The sequence below is a fragment of the Lampris incognitus genome, chromosome 5 (assembly GCF_029633865.1).
Source record: "Lampris incognitus isolate fLamInc1 chromosome 5, fLamInc1.hap2, whole genome shotgun sequence".
In the NCBI taxonomy this organism is placed as follows: Eukaryota; Metazoa; Chordata; class Actinopteri; order Lampriformes; family Lampridae; genus Lampris; species Lampris incognitus.
In genome coordinates, this window is record NC_079215.1 from 49,091,343 (window position 1) to 49,116,802 (window position 25,460).

General features: G+C 45.8%; 1 protein-coding gene across 1 annotated transcript in view; it reads left to right on the plus strand.

Moving 5' to 3' along the window:
* LOC130113217 (phospholipid phosphatase-related protein type 5-like) overlaps positions 1-24,755 on the plus strand; it is a 76,553-nt gene extending 51,798 nt beyond the window's left edge. The window contains exons 3-7 of the mRNA XM_056280773.1: positions 21,766-21,886; positions 22,388-22,638; positions 22,904-23,080; positions 24,300-24,427; positions 24,647-24,755. Coding sequence (XP_056136748.1) covers positions 21,766-21,886; positions 22,388-22,638; positions 22,904-23,080; positions 24,300-24,427; positions 24,647-24,755 — 786 coding nt within the window. The remainder of the gene's footprint in view (positions 1-21,765; positions 21,887-22,387; positions 22,639-22,903; positions 23,081-24,299; positions 24,428-24,646) is intronic.
* Positions 24,756-25,460: the final 705 nt, after the last annotated feature.

Sequence of the window (25,460 nt, forward strand, 5' to 3'; positions counted from 1 at the left end):
TCCGATACATGTGGAGTGGCCAGCCACTTCTTTTCGCCTGACAGTGAGGAGTTTCCACAGTGAGGATCACGCTATTCCTCCCCAGCCCCCCCCCCCCGCGCACGAAAAGGCGCCCTGACCGACCAGAGGAGGCGCTAGTGCAGCGACCAGGACACATACCCACATCCAGCTTCCCACCCGCAGACACGGCCAGTCGTGTCTGTAGGGACGCCTGAGCAAGCCAGAGGGAACACAGGGATTCGAACCGGCGATCCCCGTGTTGGTAGGCAACAGAACAAACCGCTACGCTACCCAGACGCCCATATGACCTGTTTTACAGGCTAACAAAGTGGGAGGGAAAGGACCTTTTTGTGTGCTGATGTGAAAGCCCACAGGATGGTTTTTCCACCCACCTCCATCCATCTCCATCCTCTGTCGTGTGACGACGCTCCCATTATCCCTCGTTATCCCTCGTTATTCCCGGCCTGATTGTCACTGTTCTAATTCTCAAGTACTGCTTATGACACAGATGATGGATCCGTCTCGCTTGGTGTGTGTGTGTATGTGTTTGCACACACACGCACATATGAACGTACACACACACACACACACACACACACACAGGAATTCCACCCATTAAGTTATTGAGAGGTAGCATTGAAATCTAGATGTCTGCAGTGTTGCTCCCCTTTTGAAGAACACAAGTTTTTGCTCCAGTTTCAGTCGTTTCACTTGACACAGCTTCCCAGTCTCTTTTTGTACGTGCGCACACACACACACACACACACACAAACCTTTCCCTTCAAAGAAAGCCATCAGGATGTGATCTCCTCTGCTCTCTCAGGCAAGAGACAGCTTGTATTATTCTCCCTGGTGTCCCTCATCTCTCTGCCTCCCCCCCCCCCCGCTTTTCTCCCTCTGTCTTTCTGCACTATATTATTTCTCTCACATCCTGCTCTCTCCCTTTCTTCTGCCGATTCTTAACTTCTCCAATTGGTTTTTTCCCCCCCATCCCATTTTCTCTATTCACCCTCCTCCTTAACCTCGTCCAACCCCTCTTTTCCTCCATATCTCGCTAAGCGCCCGTCTTTATTCCCCCCTAATGGACCTCAGCTAACAGCAAATATCCACCGTCCTTCTGCCTTTTGTCTTTCTGGTGATTTTTGCTCCTAATAAATTGAGATTTTTCTCTGGTTAAGGAAATGAAACTTGTCTGCCTCCATTAACGCAGGCCACACCTAGCTGTTCAGAGCTAATTAACGGCTAATTCACTTCTCCCCACAAACAAATCACACTTGACATGGAATGAAAAACGCACACAGCCCCCCCCCCCCCCACTCAGCTCAGAGAGAATTTAAATCATCTAGAATGGATTTTAAATACTTGTAAAAGATGGAATTGATGTGATCATATTTCATTCAGCTATAATAATAATCCATATGCATGTATGTTCATCCATCCATTTTTTCGAACTCTTAGGGTCGCTGCAGTCTATCCCAACAGTCATTGGGCGGCAGGTGGGGAGACACCCTGGATAGGCCGCCAGGCCACCACACAGGGCTCGCTCACACACACACACACACACACACACACACACACACACATTCATACCTAGAGACAATTTAGTACGGCCGATTCACCTGACCTACAGGTCTTTGGACTGTGGGAGGAAACCCAGGCAGACACGGGGAGAACATGCAAACTCCACACAGGACGACCCAGGACGACCCCCAAGGCTGGACTACCCCGGGGCTCGAACCCAGGACCTTTTTGCTGTGAGGCGACCGCGCTAACCACTGCACCACCGTGCCGCCCTAGTGTGTGTGTGTATATATCGTATAATCAAACTGGTTCGCAGACCAGCCTTACTGTTGGTGGGACTGTAGAAACAAAAAACAAACCAAAATGTCTTGATGCATGCTCAGTAATCCAGGTAAGGAAATCCCAGAGAGTTGAATCAGTTCGTCTGGACACAGCGTTTAGTGGGAGAAACGTTTCATCACTCATCTCAGTGACCTCTTCCGTCTCAACTGACTGCAGGTATCCCCACCCTTATAAACAATATACAGTGTGATAACGACCCGAAACCAACGACCCATTTCATATGCAAATCACCGCGAGTACAGAAAAAGAACGTTTTAGGTGTTGGAACAATTTCTGCTTTTAAACCCGTTTTAACATCCAAACAAGGGTACAAGTATATTGATGTGTTTGCTTTTTTCCCCACATAAAAAAAAAATACTCTCTTAGGTGTTGCACATTGGGGCATCTTATTTTCAGTGAAGTTCCTCTTCAAATGTATTTTCACAGGAATATATGTTGTTTGCTTTGGACTGTGTTAAATCATTCTTTAAAAAAAAAGTTATGTACTGAAGTGCACTGCACACTATTTTCATAACTGCAAATATTCCCCCATCCCCTGTGAATAGCACACATAGTTAATGTCACACCCATATTTGCATATGAAACGGATCGTTGGTTTCGGTCGTTATGCCACTGTATTGTTTATAAGGGTGGGGATACCTGCAGTCAGTTGAGACTGAAGAGGTCACTTGGATGAGTGATGAAACCTATCTGTCGATAAACGCTGGGTCCAGTTGGACTGATTCAACATTCTGTGATTTTCTTACCTGGATTATTGAGCATGCATCAAGACATTTTTCCCCCTTTTCTCCCCAATTGTATCCAGCCAATTACCCCACTCTTCCGAGCCGTCCCGGTCACTGACCCTCCCCCTCTGACGATCCGGGGAGGGCTGCAGACTACCACATGCCTCCTCCGATACATGTGGAGTCGCCAGCCGCTTCTTTTCACCTGACAGTGAGGAGTTTCGCCAGGGGGATGTAGTGCGTGGGAGGATCACGCTATTCCCCCCAGTCCCCCCCCCCCGAAAAGGCACTCTGACTGACCAGAGGGGGCGCTGTTGCAGCAACCAGGACACATACCCACATCCAGCTTCCCACCCGCAGACACGGCCAGTTGTGTCTGTAGTGACACCCGACCAAGCCGAGGGTAACACGGGGATTCAATTCGGTGATCCCCGTGTTGGTAGGCAACCGAATAGACCGCCACGCTACCCGGACACCCACATAAAGACATTTTAAGAATTGTAGCCATGCAATAAAATGAAAGTCTCCATATGCACATGTAGATTAAGAGTATGGAAGAGGCACGTGGTCGACTTCGGGTCCTGATTTGACAGACAGTTCTGCTGAAATGGACCGGTCAGGTGTGTGGCGGACCAGATGGACACAGTCACGGTCCTGAATGAGGTCAGAGGAGAGCGTTACATGCTGTGAGATTTGTTGTGTGCTTAAAAAAAAACATCATACCAGTTCTCATCACACTTGCATAAACTAATGTAATGCCTCATTTTACACACCCATGTAGTGCATATTGACTTTTTACACCCTCGGGATAGACAATACACCGATTTTGTGAGTAAAATTGGAACATTTTGATTGAATGGATGCAGTGGGTTCGATTTATAATTGGCCCAGATAGCTCTGCATCGCACACTTGAAACAGTAAATTATATATACTTGGAGAGTTGTGACGTACGGGGGAGGCAAAACAATACAGAAGTGGTTTTAACTCACATAGTTGCCCTGCGATATCAGTTTGTCTGAACAGATCTGTCCATTAAGTGGGAGTACAAACTATTAAAGAAAACTGTGGCACGCACCGATTTTCTACTATTTCAGATTCTTTCATTGGTATGATAAAACTATAAGAGCATTGCACACACACACACACACACACACACACACACACACACACACACACACACACACACACCCGTGTATGTGAATACATAAAATAACCCTGTTAGTCAGCCACATCTTTTAAATATGTTGTTTAATGTTGACATCATATTTAGATTATTTTAGGATATACTGTATTTTGAGTTTGATATTTGGTTCTGCGGTTTCCTCTCACAGTCCAAATATTAAGTCAGGTGAATTGGCCATACTAAATTGTCCCTAGGAATGAATGTGTGTGTGTGTGTGTGTGTGTGTGTGTGTGTGTGTGTGTGTGTGTGTGTGTGTGTGTGTGTGTGTGTTTAGGCCCTGTGATAGCCTGGTGGCCTGTCCAGGGTATCTCTCCACCTGCGCCCAATGACTGCTGGAATAGGCTCCAGCATCCCCGTGACCCTGAGAGCAGGATAAGCGGTTAAGATAATGGATGGATGTATTTTGAAGATAGATGGATAGATAGATTGATAAATATCATTTTAACAACAGCATGTCATGATGTACAGGTAACACCTGATCAGCGATTTAGATCTCAAATATTTCCTACTCTTTTTTCTTACCACAATCTCCAAATCAGATTGCCAAATTGCCATTTTCATGACTGACTGTGCAGATTTAAGGTTAACTGACATTCAATATACAAACAAGTGGCTTTCAAAATTAAATGCACTTGTGCAAGAACAAATTTGGGTGGGTACAGTTTCAGGAATTCAACCTCTTCTCTTGATTACTCTTCCACAACCCTCATAAGAACACATTTAAATGGGAATTAAGAGAATGTTTATGCATGAGGCCCAATATATTCCCATCCTGTCTCACTCAGGATCTGCTTCATGGTTCACTTTTTCAAACGAAGTAGTGTGAGAAGCCAACGATATGTCAGGGAGATTTTCTTTTGAAATAACAGGACCGATGTCATATTTCACTGATTTCTGTTCTCAAGCTACTGCAGTCATTGGTCACTGTAAAGGACATCTGGGTTCACCGTCATGTGTTTACTGGCCTTCCTCAAAGGCAGCATCACTTGCCAAACCTACATGGACCCCGGTATAGACTTCTGCATTGATTAAAATGAGATCTTTTCCGTTGAGAGAGACACATGACTAGAAACCGTGTCTGGTCTGTAGACCAGCGGTTAGGCCAACAATACATTAGGAAAGCACAACGGCTACTAGCTGCACCAAGCCAAGTATCTATCTACCTTGTACCTGCGCCTTATCTTATGGCTAACGATCATTGTCACATTACAATCAATACCCTGAATCAATACTCTTCCATTAGGTCTAAACAGCAGTAGCCCATAGGAACAGCTTACTGCTGCCAACTAAGAATGGCCCACTGAGCCGCTCAGGAAGCGGATCCTATCAGATTAGATCAAGATTCACCACAAAAACAGCTTCCTGACATGCCAACGAAATGGCTGACCACTGAGAAGGGCTGGCCAGGTCAAAATTGTGGTCACAAACTATTTTGTATACTGGAAACCAGTTTGTATACTGGACCATACAAAAGATGTTACATGGTGATTATTATTTTAAAATTGCAAGAAAAAAAACACTTCATACATTGAGTTTGAATGGTTCAAATATTGTATAAATAGACATGATTACAGCCAGCACAGAGAATGAAATAGGCATGCTTTTGAGTCAAACGAGAGCACTGCTAAGTGGAAAGAGCCAGTCATGCTTTGTCAGCGATGAACCATCCATGATGCAGTAGAAAGTGATCTTTATGTATGGTAATCATGACTATTGACTATGACTGTCAAACTCTTCAAAAATGACATCGGAGACCTTTGAAAACATGAACAAAAAGGAGAAATGTAGTTGCTACAGAGCAACTCTCTCCATCAAATGTCAACGGGGACATATTTGGGTCAGGAATAATCATTATAGGCATTAAAAAAAACACATAAACAATAGTGGGGCTGACATGTCAACCACACTAATGATGCTGTTTTGGCCCAGTTCACCTCAGTGTGAACTTGTGCCTGACCTGCCCGTGTTTCACTCTTTACCTGATCTTTGACTCCATGTTTGCTGCCTGCCCTTGTATGTTCTGTTGCCTATTTGGACTAACTTCTCGGTAACCGGAACTATATCTGAACCTGTTTTTCTGCCTGCCTGTTCCTTGTCTGTTTGGTCACCTGTCATACTAATTCCTTAGTGTCCTGACCTCTGCCTGCCTTTGTTCATTAAACCAATTGTTACCATATTATCCTGTCTGTGTGTCCTGCGTTTGGGTCCTCCTCGAGTCCGTAACGGAACAATCTAGCCAACATGGGCCCAGCGGGAACAGATGAACTCCGCCAGGCTCTCGTCAATAAAAGCCTTCTCATGAGCCAACAACATCAGACCCTCGAAGTGGTGGGGGCACTCCAGAACCTGGCAACCAATGTCAACCGCATTAAAGCCCAACTTGACCACGTCTACACTCAGCTCCCCACCACAGCCTGGAGCTCAACCCAATCCTCCCGCTCCGGCACCTGTTCCAGCTGCGCTAGCTCCCCAGCCTCAACCGATCCATTTTCATTTACTGACGACTTACCGATCCTTTTCCGGAGCACCGAGAAACGCATTCAACATGTACGACAAGTCCTCCAGCGCCGACTGGAAAACAAACTCTTTGTCATGGTGGAAAAGTGTGAATTCCACATCAGCTCAGGTCCGTCCTGGGTTACATCATAGAAAGTGGGCAGGTGAGAAGATCCAAGCAATGGCAGTGTCCAAAACCCACGTTGGTGAAGCAGCTCCAGCAGCTCCTCAGCTTTGCCAACTTCTACCGCCAGTTCATCAGGGGCTACAGCTGAGTTGCTGCACCCCTCACTCAACTTACCTCATCCAGTGCTCCTTTCTCTTTGACTCCTGAGGCTGATGCAGCCTTTTCAGAACTGAAGGACCGGTTCACATCTACACTCGTCCTCATTCACCCTGACCCCTCGCGACAGTTTCTTGTGGAGGTTGGTTGATGCCTCCAATTCTGGAGTAGGGGTGGTTTGGCTACAGACATGAAGCTCCATCATTGTGCCTTTTTCTGCCATCTGATCCCTGCTGAGCATAATTATGATGCTGGTAATCAGGAGCTGCTGACTGCAAAACTTGCCCTGGAGGAATGGATACAGTGGCTTGAGGGAGTCGAACACCCATTTATTGTATGGACAGATGACAAGAATCTGGCCTACATTCGGACAGTGAAATGCTTCAATTCATGTCAGGCCCAGTGGGCATTGTTTTTTGGTCGCTTTGCCTTCATCTTCATGTACCACCCAGGCTCCAAGAACCTTGAGCCTTCACCTTTCTCGACAGTTTAAATCTGAAACTGTTGAGACTGTCTGAAACTGCTCAGTTTACATCGGAAATTGCTCTTTCTTGACAGTTTACATCTGAAGAAACACTCCCCAACCTAGAGACCATCCTTCCGCCTTCCTGTGTGGTAGACACGGTGACAAAGGAGATTGATTGGGCTATACAAATAAAAGTGACTTGACTCTGTAGTCTCGGAGGCTCAATGCAACTAGCCAGAGCCAGGTAATGGCCCTGCCAATTGTGTCTTTACACCTGATTCGGTCCGTTCCCAGGTTCTCCAGTGGTGCATTCCTGCCAGTTTTCTTGTCATTCAGGTGTCAGTCGCACCCTGTCCCTGTAAAGCAGTGATTCTGGTGGCCCACCATGGCTGCTGACACTCATACCTTTGTTGTCATCTGCTCCATATGTGCCCAAGGAAAGGGCTCTCACCAGCCACCCGCTGGCCTGCTCCATCCTTTGCTGGGCCCTGTTTACCCATTGTCCCACATAGGCCTCGATTTCATTTCTGGACTCCCACCTTCACAAGGTAATAGTTATGCTCACCATAGTGGACAGGTTTTCTAGAGCTGTATATTTTGTGGCTCTCCCTACGCTTTCCACAACTCTGGAAACAGCCAACCTACTGGTGAATCATGTCTACTGCCTCCATGGAATTCCCACACACATTGTATCCGACCGGGGTGCCCAATTTATATCACAAGTCCTCCCAACCCTTGCAGCTACTGTGAGTCTGTCTTCTTGTTATCACCCTCGGACTAATGGTCAAACAGAGCAAGCTAACCAGAACCTGGGAGTGGCGCATCATTGTGTTTTCTACAAGAACCCGGCCCCCTGGAGCACTCACCTAGCCTGGATCGAGTATGCTCACAACTGCTAGCCAAGTGCAGCCTCTGGTGAGTCACCTTTTGAATGTGCCATGGGTTTTCAACCACCTCATTTCCAAGCCCAGGAGGGGGAAATCTCCATTCCCCCTTTCCAGGCCCACCTTCATCATTGTTGTAAGATTTGGGAGGGTGCCCATGCCACCCTGCTCCACTCCGCTGACCATAACCGGCACATGGCTGACTGTCGTCCGATACCAGCCCCCAAAGACCAACCAAGTCAAAAGGCTGGCTTTCCTCTAAGGATATACCATTACAAGCTACTTCAAAGAAACTCGCATCCCGTTACATTGGCCCCTTGGAGATTGACTCCATTATCAACCCCACTGTTGTTAGACTCAAGCTGCCTTCTCACCCGAAGATTCACCCTACGTTTCATGTCTCTCAGCTGAAACTTGTCTCCCACAGCTGCGCCCCCCCCCCCACACACACACACACCCTGCACAATCGATGGCCATTTGGCCTACACTGTCCCGACAGTTGCTAGATGTATGCCACCATGGCTACCAGTATTTAGTAGACTGGGAAGGATATGGACCGGTGAGAGTGCAGCTGGGTTCCCTGTCAGCACATCCTGTGGCCATACTGTTCCTGGACTTTCATCGGGAGGCCCAAACAAGCCTGGCGGGTCGCCTAGAGGCACTGTTGCCAAGTTTGGTCCCCCCCCCCCCCACACACACACACACACCCTGTGGAATTGGGCTACTTTTGAAGTGTTGCCGTGGGTTGAACTTTTTTTTTTTTGTCCGCTGGTTGTTTAGACCTATTTTGCATGCAAATGACATGAATAATATCTATAAATAACAATCCCTATTTTAAATGAAGTTTATTTATACCCAAATCCTACCAAACTGACTCCAGATCAGCACGTACACAATTGGACATGGGACACAGCCACATACACAAATGTGCCTAATGCTCTCGGTCTGACCACCGCTCGATCCTGACTTAGGTAGTTACTATCTACCAGAATTAACTACAGTAAATGCATTAGAAGTAAAAATGGTACATTCATATTGTCCAGGCAGGGAGGAAGAGGGAACAGTAAGAGGAGGCGAAAAGTCAAACCAATAGGTTAGTTTGTGCGTGAGTGACTTGATCTACATGTTCACAGAGCTATATTTTTTTTATGATAAATCTACTGTATCTAATTACACAAGGCCCTTTTAGGACCTAGGAGAAAGAACAGCTTAGAGGAAACTGCTTTTAATGCTGGCATAATAAACATTTGTTGTGTTCCTTTGTAGATATTACAATGCATTTGGCAATGACAGCAATGCCGTTTGACTTTAAAAGCAGTGTATATGGTTTTGCAGGGGCATGTTTGAGTTCTTTTTTTGTCACACAGACCTGATAACCCAGCTTAAGAGGCATCCGTACTGTTAGCGTTGTGAATATATCCCAGTTCAGTCTACTCGTCTTACCTTCTTTCATGATCTGTTACTGTTATAGAGGATAAGCCGATGCTTTAAGCCATTGAGGTGTTGCACCACAGATAGCGTAATTGACGCGCATATTACCGTGTCTGATGAATCAAAGTCCGAGACTAACTTGCCAGATGAACACTCCGTCCATTTATTGTTAGTGTTCATTAAACTCAAACGTATTTCCAAAGACCAACAAACAGTAATATCCAGAACCACAAGTAATGACTGCAGCAACAAGCTGCCTCAGCATGTGTCTCTGGGTGTGTGGTCAAAAACTGTAAACCTTCCAGGTGGAACACCTGACCAGACAAAGATTGGTTCCTATTTATACAATTGAGTGCTAATTGGCTCCTACACACCGGCTCCTAATTGTTAGTGGCAAACAGACACAACAATTCATTACAAAACAATAGAGAAGCCAAATGTGAAAACCTCAATTACCATACACGGAAATACAATTAACATTGTTTAGTACAAGAGGTGCAGATTGAACCAAGTGTAGTTACAGGTCTCTCAATAATATTGTTTTTGGTCCGTAGCTTGACAGAACGCACCAGGCCCTTTTTGTCAGGAAAAACTTCCAACACTTTGCTGACAGGCCAGGAACCACGTGGAGCTGAAGAATCCATGATGACTACAACATCTCCAGCAACTAAGCTCCTTTTCCTTTGGTTCCACTTTTGTCTCTTTTGCAGCAATGGCAAGTACTCCCAGACCCATCGCTTCTGAAACAAATCAGAGATGTATTGAACAGGTCTCCATTGACATTTCACATACATGTCAGTAGGTTCAAAAAGTCCAGGTGGCAAAGCTTATTTTCCCTTTAATAGAAGAAGATTATTGGGCGTGAGAGGTTCAAAATCATTAGGATTAGACAACTTGGTTATTGGACGATCATTAAGAATGGCTTCTATTTTACATGTGTGAAGTCCATCATCATCCAACATCTGTTGGTGCAAGATTGAATTGAGAACATGCTTTTCTATGTGAATCATGCACTCCCAAACACCATCATGATGAGATCCTGCTGGTGGATTGAAACTCCATTCAATTCCAGCTAGAACAGCTCCTTGAGTCTGCTCATGATTTAATGCAGTGGCCAGTGAGAGTCTCTCAGTTCTCTTTCTGCGCCGACGAAGTTGGTTCCATTGTCTGATTTGATATGGATAACCTGGCCTCTCCTGCTGATAAACCGGCGTAAAACATTTATGCATGCATCAGTCTCCAGCGAGTTTGCCACCTCCAAATGAACTGCTCTACTCGCCAAGCAAGTAAACATCACACCATAACGTTTGCAAGTTGTTCTGTCTTTCTTTATTTCCACAGGTCCAAAATAGTCCACTCCATCCACCCATCCATCCATTATCCAAACCGTTTATCATGCTCTCAGGGTTGCGGGGATGCCGGAGCGTATCCCTGCAGTCACTGGGCGGCAGGCGGGGATACACCCTGGATCGTCCTTTGGAAGATCTGCCATCTTTTGCTCCATAGCACTTCCATTATAGCATCTGCAAAAGCTGCATTCAGATACGATCGTCCTCATAGCCGAGTTGGCGCTGGTTATCCAATACTCCCTCCTCAGTGCAGACAGTGTATGGTTTCAACCACTGTGACCTAATAGTTGGTGAATGTATTTGAGGATAAGCATGGAAATATGCTGATCTTTAGAGAGGATGAGTGGATGTTTTATTTCCAAAGGCATTGCTCCTTTGCTTAATCTCCCTCCAACTCGTGGGAGTCCGTCTTCCCAAATCGGATCCAGCTTGTAAATGGAACTTTGTCTGCTTATTGTTCCCTTTTCAAATAATGGAGGATATTTCGTTCTGAAACCTTTGCTGCTGAAAATAGTCAATGATAGCCAACTCCACTTCCAACAGATCTTTAGGTGCCAAGCTGTTACTCCTCGGTGCGATTGTGGCTTTTAGTCTTTCCACTTGACCAGCTTGTGCATTTCCAAAGGCCTTCAAACCCTTTCGCCAACGACTGAGCTCCAATAATATTGTTTTCAGCCTGAGAAACCAGGCCACTGACACTTTGAGCCTCTTCAAGTCTGAGAAGTAAATCATGAGATGGTCAGTGGCATTAAGTGAATTGTTAACAAGGAAATTCACAGAGATGTCCTTTATGACCTCTGGATCATCAGAGTCCACTATGAAATCACTGTCATAATTCGCTGGCCACTCTTTCTCAGACTTTGAAAGAAACCTGGGACCCTCAAGCCAACTGTGGTTCTTTAGAAAGTCAGGCACCTTCATTCCTCTGGAGGCAGCGTCGACTAGATTGTCTTTGGAGTCAACATGCCTCCATTGAGAAGGGCCTGAATATTCCTTGTGCAACTGTGGGTTATTCACAAACTTCCTCCTTAATCCAAGTACACTTTGCTTAGACACTGCAACGTTGTTTGTTAGGAAGACATTGGGTTTCTTAAGGGGCAACTTCAGGCAGTACCTCTTATCCTGTAGAGGAGTCCATGATTTCCATAAATCTAAAGTCTTCTCTCGACATCCCTTTGTCCTCTGCTCTAGACATCTCTTTGTCCTCTGAGGTCTTTTCATTAAAGTCGTGGTTATATGGATTTTTCAGCATGAGCTCCAAGTTGGATACAGAAATTCTATTCACAACAACAGAAGGAAGCTCCATTCAAGATTACTGCCATTTCCATTTAATGGACCATTCATGACCCATCCCAACACTGTTCTTATAGCATATCTCCACAGCTGTTGACAATTTACCAAGGTTCCAATATCTTGGGAGTGTTGGTTCCTATAGACATGTCAACATTAGCCTTTATGCTGGGGATATGAACCTTTGACAAATAAGACCACCTTTTCACATCTGTAACAGTAGCAATGTTTTCTGCAGTGACTGGCATTTGCTTCTGTGTGAGGACCTCTGGGAGAGGATAAAAGTTATTTCCATCAAGACCAGACACCTCCATCCCAAATAACCAGTATGCTGGAACAACCTTTTCCTGTCCCATAGTTTTCAAGAGAAATTAGTTCTTTTTCCTGTAATGTTCAACTTGTGCATGAGATCCTCTGAACAGAACGTAGCTGTACTACCAGGATCCAAAAATGCATAGGTCTGTATGACCTCACTTCCCTTAGTGGACTTGACCTGCACTGCAACAACGGAAAGAATACAATGATCCTTTCTGCCCCCTGTACGCCCACATGTCTGAGGAAGAGTTGATGGTTTAGCTCCTGGTGGCTCGTTCATTTGCTTGGACTCCACATTTTCCTTCTTGATATGAAGCACAGCGGCATGCTGTTGATCACAAACCTCACAGATCAAGCACTTATTACAGTCACAGCTTATGTTTCCAATACCTAAGCATCCAAAACAAATCCCTTTCTCCTTTAGAAGGCAAATCTTGTCTCTGCGCTTTTTACCTTTAAATTGTTGGCATTTCTCTAAAAGGTGAGCACGTGAACAGCACTGACAGTACAAGCACCGTTTCTTTGAGCCGTTTGTCATAGTTTTATCCTCAGCAGAATCCATTGGTGTTACTGTAGCAGCAAAACTACTTCCTTTCACTCTGTTCTTTGACTGCAGCTTAAACTTGCTGGGAGGTCTTAAGCCAACTGTAATTTGAGACACATCCTCAATATTTCCAAAGATCGGGTCAGAAAGGATTCTCACATGCCTCTTAAGAAACACAACCACGTCAATGAAATGAGCCCTGTCGTTGGAGGCTTCCATAACGTCATGAACTTTAGCCCTCCATCGTTCCCTGAGTTTGAATGGCAATTTAGAAACGACCACTCATATTGGTTGGCATATCCAACTCCTGCATGTAATGAAGCGCTTCCATTGCATTACAACATCCATGCAATAATAAAGCATAGGCTTGTAGGGCTTTTGACATCCTCAGACTTTATCGTTGGCCAAGCTAAAGCCTTTTCTATGTATGCAGTAGCAATCTTGTACTCGTTTCCAAAATGTTCATGTAGAAGACCCTTTGCCACAATGTAGCCACGTTCAGGAGCCATGTGCTGGCAGCTACGAACCAATTCCTTTGGCTGTCCTCTGGTGAACTGTTCCAAGTAGTATAAGCAGGCAGCTCTGCTAGTTTTGTCCTCCACTCCTTGTTCAAATGCTTTAATGAAAGCTTTATATTGAAACGGATTTCCTTCAAATATAGAAATGTCTTGTGTTGGCAGAGACAGTAAGTGCTGCTGGTGAACAAGGGCAGCTATTATCTCATTTTGCTTTTGCATGATAGTGACAACGTCTCCAGATGGAATATGATCATTTTGTTGATGATTTATATGTTGCCTATTTCTTTGATTTGCCCAAGCAGTCGTTGCACTAGGTTGCAAAACTTGATGTTTCCCAATGCTGTTGATCATGTGTATCAACCTCTCACTTTGATGCACTTGAAACCTGCCTTTCAGTTTACTCTGGTTTGACGTCCATTCCTGTCTGTTTGCTCTGTGGCAGTGACCACACCCTTTGCTGTCTTTTCCATGCTGCAGACTCATATTCCTTTGCCATAGGGTTAAGAGTGTTGAATAGTGCCAGTCTCCTCTTTTCCCTTACAGAATAAGAGTTCATGCCGTTTGTCACTGCATGAGAGGAACATTGTCCATCCGAAGCCTACAAAACTGCCAACACAGCAGTAGATGCAGCTAGCTTAGTTTCCAAATTGAGCTGCTCTTTTATCCTCATTTGTTGTTCCTGTTCCTCCAACACATGCCGTTCCTTTAAAGCTGCCATACGAGCAAATGCAGCTCTTTCTGCCGCTGCTTTAATTTGTGCAGAAGTGGTACTTGACTTATTACTGGTGTCACTTTTGTTTGAATGTTTACCCACATTGGAAACACTGTCAATGGGATTAATATCATCAGAATTACCATCGTCAATATTAAAATCACCAGTACCTTCATTTTCAGACATGCTTTTCTTTGCTTAACACCCACTCGTGTATTGGTAATAAATGCATTATTGAACATCATTTTTGCCTTAAACTGTTTCATGTCTTTTTTTTCTCTCATGTGGCAATAAACCCAATATGGAATCATGCATACACCTTATTTCATCACACAATTCAATGTAACCATCAAGAGCATTTTGTACCTCTGCATTTTCACCATTTTGCATTAAACCTTGTATCATCTTTCTTAAATTGCTAGCCTTTATTTAGCTTAGCTTTTCTACCACTTTGAAGTCTGTCCAACCTATCAGCAAGTGCTTTAGCAGAAAGTTTGACCACCCGCTTGCTCGTTTGTGTTTCACTACAGCTCAGCCACATTGTCCCGTTGGCCAGCAGTTGGCCCACTCGCACCTATGTCCCTGTCCGCGACGCACTCTTCCATATCTAACGGTCTGACAGTCAACAGATTTCAACAAATCAGTCGATACAAAATGTATTGCTCATCCTCTTCAGCAACCAATGCATTGGAATTACGCCCTTATGTGTGCACACAAACTCATACGGCCATCTTAACGGTGGTAGCACGACACATACCTCCTTAAGATGAACGTTGTTCCGTGATTCAAGCGGCGAGAAGCTCCGCGGCGTCCTTCACACCGTTGCTCCTCTCCGGCGTCATGAGCAGCGGATGAGCGCTCCAAACACCCAGCCCCCCCCCCGGCTCCCTCGTAGCCGCCGTAATCATCAAACGTGCAGAAACTCGTCCCCAAACTCCAACAAAACACAGTTTTTGGCTTGTGTTTTAGAGGCTAAGCCGACGCTTTAAGCCACTGAGGTGTTGCGCCGCAGGTAGCGTAACTGACGCACGTATTACCGTGTCTGATGAATCCAAGTCCGAGACTAACTTGCCACCTGAACACTCCGTCCATTTATTGTTAGTGTCCATTAAACTCAAACGTATTTCCGGGACAAACAAACAGTAATATCCAGAAGCACAAGTAACGACTGCAGCAACAAGCTGCTTACTCCTCAGCTTTGTGTCTCTGGGTGTGTGGTCAAAAGCTGCTAACCTTCCGGGCGGAACATCTGACCAGCCACACATTGGTTCCTATTTATACAATTGAGTGCTAACTGGCTCCTACAGTTACCATTTTGTTTTATTTTGAAGTACTGTCGTTTCAGTTCCTGCCGCTGCTTTTTGCCACCAGTCAACCCCGTGTTTTGTTCCCCATTCCCTGACTTGCTCCCCAGCCTCCATTCTCCCCTGGTTTCCCTTTGTCCCTGCCAGATTATTTGTTGTATTTTACCGCCTATTCTGTTTGGTTCCCCATCATGCTGATCCCCTGGTGTTCTGGCCTCTGTCTGCCTTTGTTCATTAAACCAAGTGTTACCGTATCACCCTGTCTTTGGGTCCTGCGTTTGGGTCCTCCCTGAGTCTGTGACACACTTGGCTGACACCGCGGACCAATGTGCCAGTATCCCAATGCTGAGGCTCAGTTTTCTGTGTACTGCACACACAATGTTTTCTGAAGATTATGGGTGCAAATATGGCCAAAAGCATTTTTTTAAATAACATGGCAAGAGGAATATGGGGCAAGGCACACCATCCATTTGAGGGTCAAATAAACACAGCTTTATGATGCAAAAGGAGGATATTAATAATGCATTTCAAAAGCTGAGCAAGTAAATAAGCACTCATTTTTGGCCCGTCTTCACCGTCTCACTTAGAAAAAGAATAAAAAGAAGTGTAGTTATAAAGTGATGGTGGTGTACATATAGCTAGTATCCTCAATACTGTCCACTTGTAAATGTCGTCAATAAAACTGCTGCTCACATGACTCTCTGTGCTCTCTCTCTCTCTCTCGCACACACACACACACCTCTCTCTCCTTCTTGTGGCAACTCTGACCTGGGGTGCCACTCAATACCAAGGTTGTCACCACTGGGAGACAGGCAAACATGACAGGGGCCAGGCGGGAGGATGAAGGTTGTTTTCAGTCCTCCCTCCCTGCAGCACATGGACTCAGGGGCAGCCAATATGCTGGGGGGGGGGGTTACAGAGAAGAGAAAGGGTAAAGTGACACGCAAGGAGGGGGAATTTCATCTTAAAGTCCATTTACCCAATGTCCAATCTCTTTCTCCCAAGCAGTCATCGGTCTGTCGTCCTGGAGGTATTTTTCCTCAACAATCAAACACAGAGCCAGAAACAGTCCGGTTGGTTGACTTCAACGCACATTTCTCAAAGCCACTCCTGGATCAAGAATTCGCTGCTGCCTTTAAGGCCAAACCTTCAGGACACATCAGCGCTCGTGTGACATGTTACACTCGTACCACCTTCTATGCAACCGTGTGGCCTTTAAGCAGGTCAGATACAGGTTATTGGCGGAGTGGTGATGGACTCTCCAGGTTTGGCATGGCTGGCAGTGCTCATAAATACTGCCCATTGACCGCTATACGCCGCTGGCACTGATTTAGACAGCGAGGACCGCCATGACTCGTGATTTACCACACTCTTTCGACATCACTTCCAGCTTTCCCCGTATAGGCTGTACGAATATTTTACTGCAACTATTCAACTGTAACATCCTCACTGGGAATACTGTGCAGTAGAATTGTTGTTGTGTATTTGCTTGCAGCTGTGAATTGCCACTTCTGCGCTGACAGATATATTGTGTTTTTTATATTTTTGTAAACTCAACCTACATGCAGGTATAGAACTCGTTTGGCTACTCTATACCTTGTCTCAATAGCTTTTTTTTGCACATTGAGTTTATTGACATTACCTGCAGTCATTTTAGCACGCCGAGTACTCCAATATACTTAGGCTACTAATCTTACATACATATTTGGATTACGTTTTAATTTTTGTTTATTTTGATTTTTTTTCTATCTTAAATTCTCTTTTACTTTTGTATTTTTTTTTTTATTTTAATGTAATGGATCACAGTGAGCAATGCATCAAGTCTAATTTCTAATGATGGGAAAACGTGCCATTAACTTGTGTGTGTGCGTGCGTGTGTGTGTGTGTGTGTGTGTGTGTGTGTGTGTGTGTGTGTGTGTGTGTGTTTCAGCAGGCAGAGAGAGAGAGGAAACGCTGAAAGGCGTGTGTTTATCCATGAGCAGTGCTTTAACTGTTTAACTGTTGCTCTGGGCCCTGAAAAGGGATTATCAAAGACCGTGTTCTGCCTCTGAAGATGTGGGAATTTGAATTCACCGAGTGCTGCCTCTCTGATGTATTGTGTGGTATTACATCTTGCACAAGTCTATATTGACTTATCTGGTGCGCCCTTCCATTAATCACTGAACCTTGTCACAGTGTTTCATCTCAGATTTGCTCTGTTTTATTTCCATAAATGGCAGGCAAGTATTGTTTTAGTTTCCCTCACATTTGTGTTGAAAAAAGGGAGAGATGCCGCCCCCCTACAATCGAGCCTTATATATCAGCTGTGCATGTGCTCAGGATGTGAAGGTTGGATTTCAGTCCTTTCTCTGGCCTGTGCACAACACACGACCCTCGACCCCAGCCTACAGGTACTGCATTTGCACCAACAGTTCAAAAGGGAAATACGGGCATCTGGGTAGTGTAGCGGTCTGTTCCGTTGCCTACCAAGATGGGTGTCGGTGGTTCGAATCCCCTTATTACCCCCGGCTTGGTCGGGCGTCCCTACAGACACAATTGGCCGTGTCTGCAGGTGGGAAGCCGGATGTGGGTATGTGTCCTGGTCGCTGCACTAGCGCCTCCTCTGGTCGGTTAGGGCGCCTGTCAGGTGGGAGGGGGAATTGGGGGGATTAGCGTGATCCTCCCACGCACCACGTTCCCCTGGCGAAACTCCTCACTGTCAGGTGAAAATGAGCGGCTGGCGACTCCACGTGTATCGGAGGAGGCATGTGGTAGTCTGCAGCCCTCCCCGGATCGGCAGAGGGGGTGGAGCAGCAACCGGGACGGCTTGGAAGAGTGGGGTAACTGGCCAAGTACAATTGGTGAGAAAAAGAGGGGAAAAATCTTAAAAAAAAACGCCGGCCTATTTATATTCAGTATTTAATCAGTATAAGACCAGTTACTAACACTGTATTAAAAGTCTGCCAGGGTTAACGTGCATCCAGAAGCAAAGTGTGCTCAAACAGCCTTGCAGACCATTCAGGGTGTAGTGACCAGAGGACATCATTATGGGAGTGGGAGTGGGCCCACTTTCATTACGCCTGGTGGAGGGTGGACATCTTTCTGCAGCATACTTGCAGGGCCTCAGCAGACACTGAACCTCCTCCGGCCTCTGGGGTAAAGGATCAGCTCCATATAACCAGCCTACAGTCCTCCTTGTAGAAATGAGTAATGTGTTAGATGGCTTTGCGCTGTACGTGAGTGTGTCGGTTTGGCGAAGGGAATATATAACCAGACATCACTCTGTCTCTGTTAGCTTAACAGGAGGACATGGTCGGTAGAAAAGAAGCGTGCATTTAATAATTTGCCATTACCAAGGCGATATGATTCACTTCAATTACACCATCCATTTCCCTCTAATCCTTGTAGGACTGTAGGGCAGTTAAAACTTAAGTGTGTGCACATTAGGAAGGATCAGCAGTTTTTCATATTACATATTTCCACCGTTTAATGGTGACTGTCTACCGAGTACCCTTGCTCATGGGCTCCTTTAATGTCCGGTTTTAAGGAATGGGGAAGAACCGAGGCTTGCCCAGTGAGTTTGAAGGATTAAAAAAATTAAAATGAATAAATAAATGATATGCAAACACGTAGACACTGTAGTCCTCATGACTACACCACCACTACCCCCCCAATCTAGTGTAGGATATCTGTGCAGTTCAACAGCATTTGGATTGTATCAAACTCCAAGGTTCATATTAGACATGGATGTCAAAGGCCACAAACTGTACATCAGCTACTGTCAGTCTGCCGTGTCAGTCTGCTGTGTCAGCGTCAGTCTGCTGTGTCAGTCTGTAGTGTCAATCTGCAGTGTCAATCTGTAGTGTCAGTCTGCAGTGTCAGTGTCAGTCTGCTGTGTCAGTCTGTAGTGAACCCAAGCCTCCATCAATAGTACACAACACACTATGATCCTGGTTCAAAACCAAGCAACGAGGAGCTGGTTCGGCTTTTTGTCTTCCTCTCCTTTCTTAACCGTCAGCACTGTTTGTTGAGCAGCCTTGAGAGGTTTCTGTTGCATTTTCTCTAACTGGGTTTTCAAGGATGTGTTAAGTCGACGGTCTATTGGGGTTTAGTCAGAGCTAGTGAAAACACTTAGTTGGATCTATTTTGAGTCATATGAGGAAAAGCGTGAGGTGTATTTGAATAATGTTTACTCAGAAAGGTTTTGTCGACATAGTTTGACTGTGTGGCAAGACCAACCTAAACTGTGCAAGCTGTTTTTGCCCCTCTTTTTTTGAGGGGGGGGGATTTTTCCCTCCTTTTTCTACCCAATTGTACTTGGCCAATTATCCCACTCTTCCAAGCCGTCCCGGTCGCTGCTCCACCCCCTGTGCCAACCCAGGGAGGCTGCAGACTACCACATGCCTCCTCCGATACATGTGGAGTCACCAGCCGCTTCTTTTCACCTGACAGTGAGGAGTTTCACCAGGGGGACGTAGCACGTGGGAGGATCATGCTATTCCCTCCAGTTCCCCGTCCCCTCCAAAGTGCTAGTGTAGCGACCACGATACATACCAATATCCAGCTTCCCACCCCAAATACAGCCAATTGTGTCTGTAGGGATGCCCAACCAAGCCAGTGGTAACACGGGAATTCGAACCAGCGATCCCCATGTTGGTAGGCAATGGAATAGACCTCCACACCATCCGTACGCCCAAGCTGTGTTAAAATATAGAATATTTAGATAGACAGATAACATTGTTATTAACAAGTCTCAAAATGCAACAGATTAAAAATCCGTTTTTGGTCATGTGAATAAGAGGAGAAGGAGACAAGGGGTTTGGCGGTTTGAATGCCTGCTGTGCTTCTAATGGATGCTGTTAGATGGTGGAGTTGATAATTATTATATCGCCATCAGTAGCCTGGCAATTAGCATCCAAATACACCAGACTGTCCGAGGGAAAGTTTAAAAGTGATTTAGGTTTGAGTCATGGGGAGTCATTAAATGTTACATATAGTTTGTATTGCAGTTCAAACAGGGGGGGGAAATGCTGTGAAGTTGATTTTCCCTCTTCATCTTACTGCTCTGGAAGACTGCCATCTGTTCCCTCTAGCACAGTGACAAGTGCTAAATCCAGACTTTTCTCTCAGCCGGCCCCAAAATGATGGAATGACTCACTCGCTTCCTTCAAATCTTCCCTCTTCCAGTCCTAATGCCCTCTAACCATGGCTCTTAAACTAACAACTTGCACTTTCCAGCTTAAATGAGCAACTTACTACTATGTCTGCTATGCTATTTTGCTCTTCTGCCCTTACTTAGACAGCCGTATTGCCTCTGTTGTGCCCTTCCACTCCCTGCACTTCACATCGTACACATTCAGGGCACTGATGTCTTAACATGACATGTGGCATTGTCCATCTACTTCAGAACCCGGTTCTCTAAAATGCAGTTACACTTAATGCACTTGACATGACATGCAGTCTTGGCTATGCGATCACTCCATGATGCCAGTTAATAACACACAATTTATTTATTTTTGGGGGGATTTTTCCCCATTTTTCTGCCAAATTGTATCCGGCCAATTACCCCACTCTTCCGAGCCAACCCTGGTCACTGCTCCACCCCCTTTGCCGATCCGGGGAGGGCTGCAGACTACCACATGCCTCCTCCTATACACGTGGAGTCGCCAGCTGCTTCTTTTCACCTGACAGTGAGGCGTTTCGCCAGGGGGACGTAGCGCATGGGAGGATCATGCTAGTCCCCCCAGTCCCTCCCGAACAGGTGCCCCGCCCGACCAGAGGAGGCGCTAATGCAGCGACCAGGACACATACCCACATCTGGCTTCCCACCCACAGACACGGCCAATTGTGTCTGCAGGGACGCCCGACCAAGCCCGATGTAACATGGAGATTCGAACCGGCAATCCCCATGTTGGTAGGCAACGGAATAGACCGCTACACTACCCAGATGCCCATAACACTCACATGTATTTTCTGATTAATTGCCGCCTCTCCTTTAAGTCGTATCTGATAAAAGATGCTGCATCTGCTAGGGGAGTAGATGTAAATGTGAGGTTCAGGCACCGTGATGAGGAATTGCATATGGTGAAAAGCTGTCTGTGCTTTTTTCACACACTGTAGATCACAAACATACACGGACCATTTATCTCTCTTCAGGTCTGCAGCTATTGAACAGGCAACAGTCAAAAACATCCAGGGATTTGAAAAATAAATTCTGCTCAAACACACACAATTGCATAGAGAAAGGAACGGATGATAGACAGATGTTTGGTGTTGCTCAGATGACCACGTCGCCTACCAACCACGTCAGTCAATCCACAGGCATTCAAACCTATCATACTGTTGGTACTGATATTATGTGTTTCTCTGTCTTCCTCTTCCATCTTCCTCTTTGTCAATCTCTTTCTCTCTCTCTCTCCCAGATTCTGATCGGGGAGGTGACCAGTTTCTTCGTCAAATCAGAGGGGGCTCAGGAGAAGACCATAGTCACCGCTGACTGCTGCTACTTCAACCCCCTCCTCCGCAGGATCGTACGGTTCCTGGGTGAGTCACACACTTTTTAAATCAAGATTTTCTTTAAATCTTTCTCAGCTCAGGACCCAAAGCAATTAAGACATCTTGTTCTTTAACCGAGGATCATATAAAACCTGCCAGTATTCCTGTCAGGTGGGAATACACCTCAAAGTGACCTGACCCATAGCTCAGTTCCCTACCGACAATTAAAGAGATTTGTAGATTCTCTATATATTCTACAGCAAATTTATATTCTCTTTTTTGCTGCCTTTTGAGTATTCATCAAGCTTGCAGATCTCTTAAAGAGAGGCATCAAGGATGAATACATAACATAACGGCAAAAGTATTTTTTTTGTCTGGGCCTCCACTCTCACATAGATAGCATAACCATGTACTCCCCATTTAAGGTCCTATTTTAATTGTCTTCTTACTGCTCTTCCTATCTGCCTCTCCATCGCCCTTCTCTTGCTCTGCATAAATCCCCCGAACTCTTGTTTCTACTCGTTCAAAAGTTCACTCGCTATCTTACAGGGGTTTACTCCTTCGGCCTCTTCACCACCACCATCTTTGCCAACGCGGGTCAGGTGGTGACAGGAAACCAGACACCTCATTTCCTGTCAGCCTGCAAGCCGAACTACACAGCTCTGGGCTGCCAGTCTCCGATGCAGTACATCTCAGAGCGCCGAGCTTGCACGGGAAACCCGTACCTGGTGGCTTCTGCACGCAAATCCTTTCCCTCCAAAGATGCAGCACTCAGTTTCTACTCGGCTGTCTATACAGTGGTAGGCACCAACGTTCGGGGAATGGAGAGGAGAATTAAGTGTGGTACACCATGGGGAAGGGGCTTTGGTTTACCAAAGAATACTTTTAATTTGTGTGTTGATGCCTGATTGACTGTCACCAGGTAGGGCACTGTGTGTGTGTGTGTGTGTGTGTGTGTGCGTGTGTGTAGTACACAGTGTTTTTCTGTGTGTATTCACGTTCCTGGATGTATGACTAAGCTGATGCCAACCCAACACTATGCTTATCCTGTATGTGTGTTTCCAGATGTATGTGACGCTTATGTTTCGAACCAAAGGGTCTCGTCTGACCAAGCCCACGCTCTGCCTGGTATTGGTGTCTCTGGCCGTAATGGTCGGGGTGGTAAGGGTAACTGAATACAGGAACCACTGGAACGACGTGCTGGCCGGATTCCTCACTGGAGGGGCCATCGCCGCCTTTCTGGTAAGAAGATAGAGGGTGTTAGGCATGACGGGTTGAAGCAGTTCAAAGAGGGTGTGCTGAGACCACGCGTTGGTTTTAGAGCGGCTAGGTATAGAGTGTGTAGGCATGCAGGGTGCAGCTATGGACTGGTGTGGGTGTGGGTATACTGGGTGTAGCTTTGGACATACTCATGCAGACATTGAAGTTATTGGTGTACCAGGCATAGGTTTACAGGGTATAGATGTGGACAGGTATGGGTATACTGTGTGTTGGTTTAGAGGGTGTGGTTCTACTGGGTGTTGGTTAGAGGGTGTAGCTATGTGGTTAAAGAGATGGTGATTGTAAAGTGTATAGCCGTAAGGGAGTTGGTATTATATAGATGGTGTAGGTATAGGGTAACTGTATAGATGTTGTTGCACAGGGTGTGGGTTTAGCAGTACTGGGTATATTGGAAGGTGGTAAGGCAGGTGTGGGTACAAAGCTGGTAGATATAGTGGGTATAGTAGGTATGATAGGTGTGGATACTGTGGGTGAGGGTTTAGCGGAGTATTGGTATGATGGGTGTGGGTATGATGGGTATGAAAGAGTGTATTGACCAGAGGAGGGTCAAAAAGAGTTTGGAGGGCGGAAGGAGAGACAGAGGTAGAAATGAGACCAGACGCACAAAGGTGTTTTCTAGTTAGAGGGGCGATGGGGTGTAGGATGATGGAGAGGTGGAGTACAGCGGACACTGGAAATTGGAAAGGATAAAATGATGTGGAGTGCTGCAGGAACGGGAAGCATTGCTTGGGAAAGGGGGAAGGGGGGCAGAGATGAAAAAGGTGCAGGAGAAATGGATGCTGTTATAAAAAGCTGTACTCTTCACTAGGACAAGGTAGAAGTTGAAAGAGTAATGCAATGCCTGACTGGTGAGAGAAAATACATGAATTTCTGTACATGACACACACACACACACACACACACTCATACACATTCGAAAAGAGCCATAAAATGTACCATTTGGTCCCGGATGTCATTTCACTCAAACTCCTCCCCTGACAAACTCAGAACGTTTTTAACTCCTTACTTTCATGCAAAAAAGATTGTAAAAAAATAAAATAAAAATAGAAAACCAACATCTGTGGCCATGACTCAGCCCCACGATTTCAGGCATCCATCACATCAGTGGGCGACGGAAGTTTTCGATTTTCTTTTCTCTCTCTCTCTCTCTCTCTCTCTCTCTCTGCTTTCTCTCCTCCAGGTGTCGTGTGTGATTAACAACTTCCAGCCAACCCAGCTAGCCATGCCAGCTCCGCTCCCCCCGCGCCCACAGCCGTCCGTTGGTCTGCCTCTGGTCAGCCTGCCCCGTGTGGAGGGTCCACTCGAAAAGTTAAGTGGTCTCCAGGTAAGGGGTGGGAGGCCATGTGCAGAACAGCATTTTGGTAGATTATTGTTGTTTTGAGACAGCGAAACAAGGGTAAGACTTTATTCTATTCATTTTTTTTGATTGAGAGGGGTCTTTTTTTTCTCTTTTGTTTATTTTGCTGGGCAGTCATTGACTACATCTCTCTCTCTCTCTCTCTCCCCCCCCCTCTATTTCCACCTCAGGCTTCAGGGCTACCATACTCTGAGATCACATGACCATCAGCCAATCCTGTCCCCCGCCCCTCCCGATGTGCTCCTCCCCTCTCGGCGTTGCCTAACCAGCGCAGTCTAGACCTGCCCTCCGAATGCCCCATGCCTTGCCCTGCCCACCCCGACGGACGGCCCCCTCTCCGACGAGTCAAATCCACCCAAGTCTGAAACAACAAAGACGGAGTTAACATGTGACTGGCGGCCGACTCGGGGGCCCTCCGCTCTGGACCCATGGGCAGACGGGGCTCTGTCCTGATTTGTCCGTCCCCACCCCCCCAAACCCACCCTACCATCACCACCACCTCCGCCCCTGTCCATCAGAGTTTGTCTCTCCATTTTCTTCAGGGTGAAGATGTTTTACCCAACAAGGGCCAGCAAAAAGACTCAAAAGACCAAAGCCAGAGCTGTTTGAAGCAATACTATCTCCTCGTACTCCCTCCTGTTGTTCAAAAGACACTCGACCGTGAGTTCAAAGTTGAACCTGACAGGTGAAGACGACTGGCATAAAAAAAGAAAAAGAAATTGAAAATAATAATACTTAAGGGAAAAGAACCAAAATCAAAGCTGAAGGTTTGGAGATTGCAAATCTCAGTCACTGCTCAATCATCCTGAAAAGACAGTTTTGTAATACTCAGGAAAACAAACAAAGACCCTGATGTAATCAATGGGAAGGTACCTTGGTACATCATGGTACAATAAATTGTGTATGTTTTTTTTTTGTTTGTTTCTTAGACAGGAAAAAAAATAACAAGGGGAAATACCAAGACACAATCAAAGAGGAAAGCAC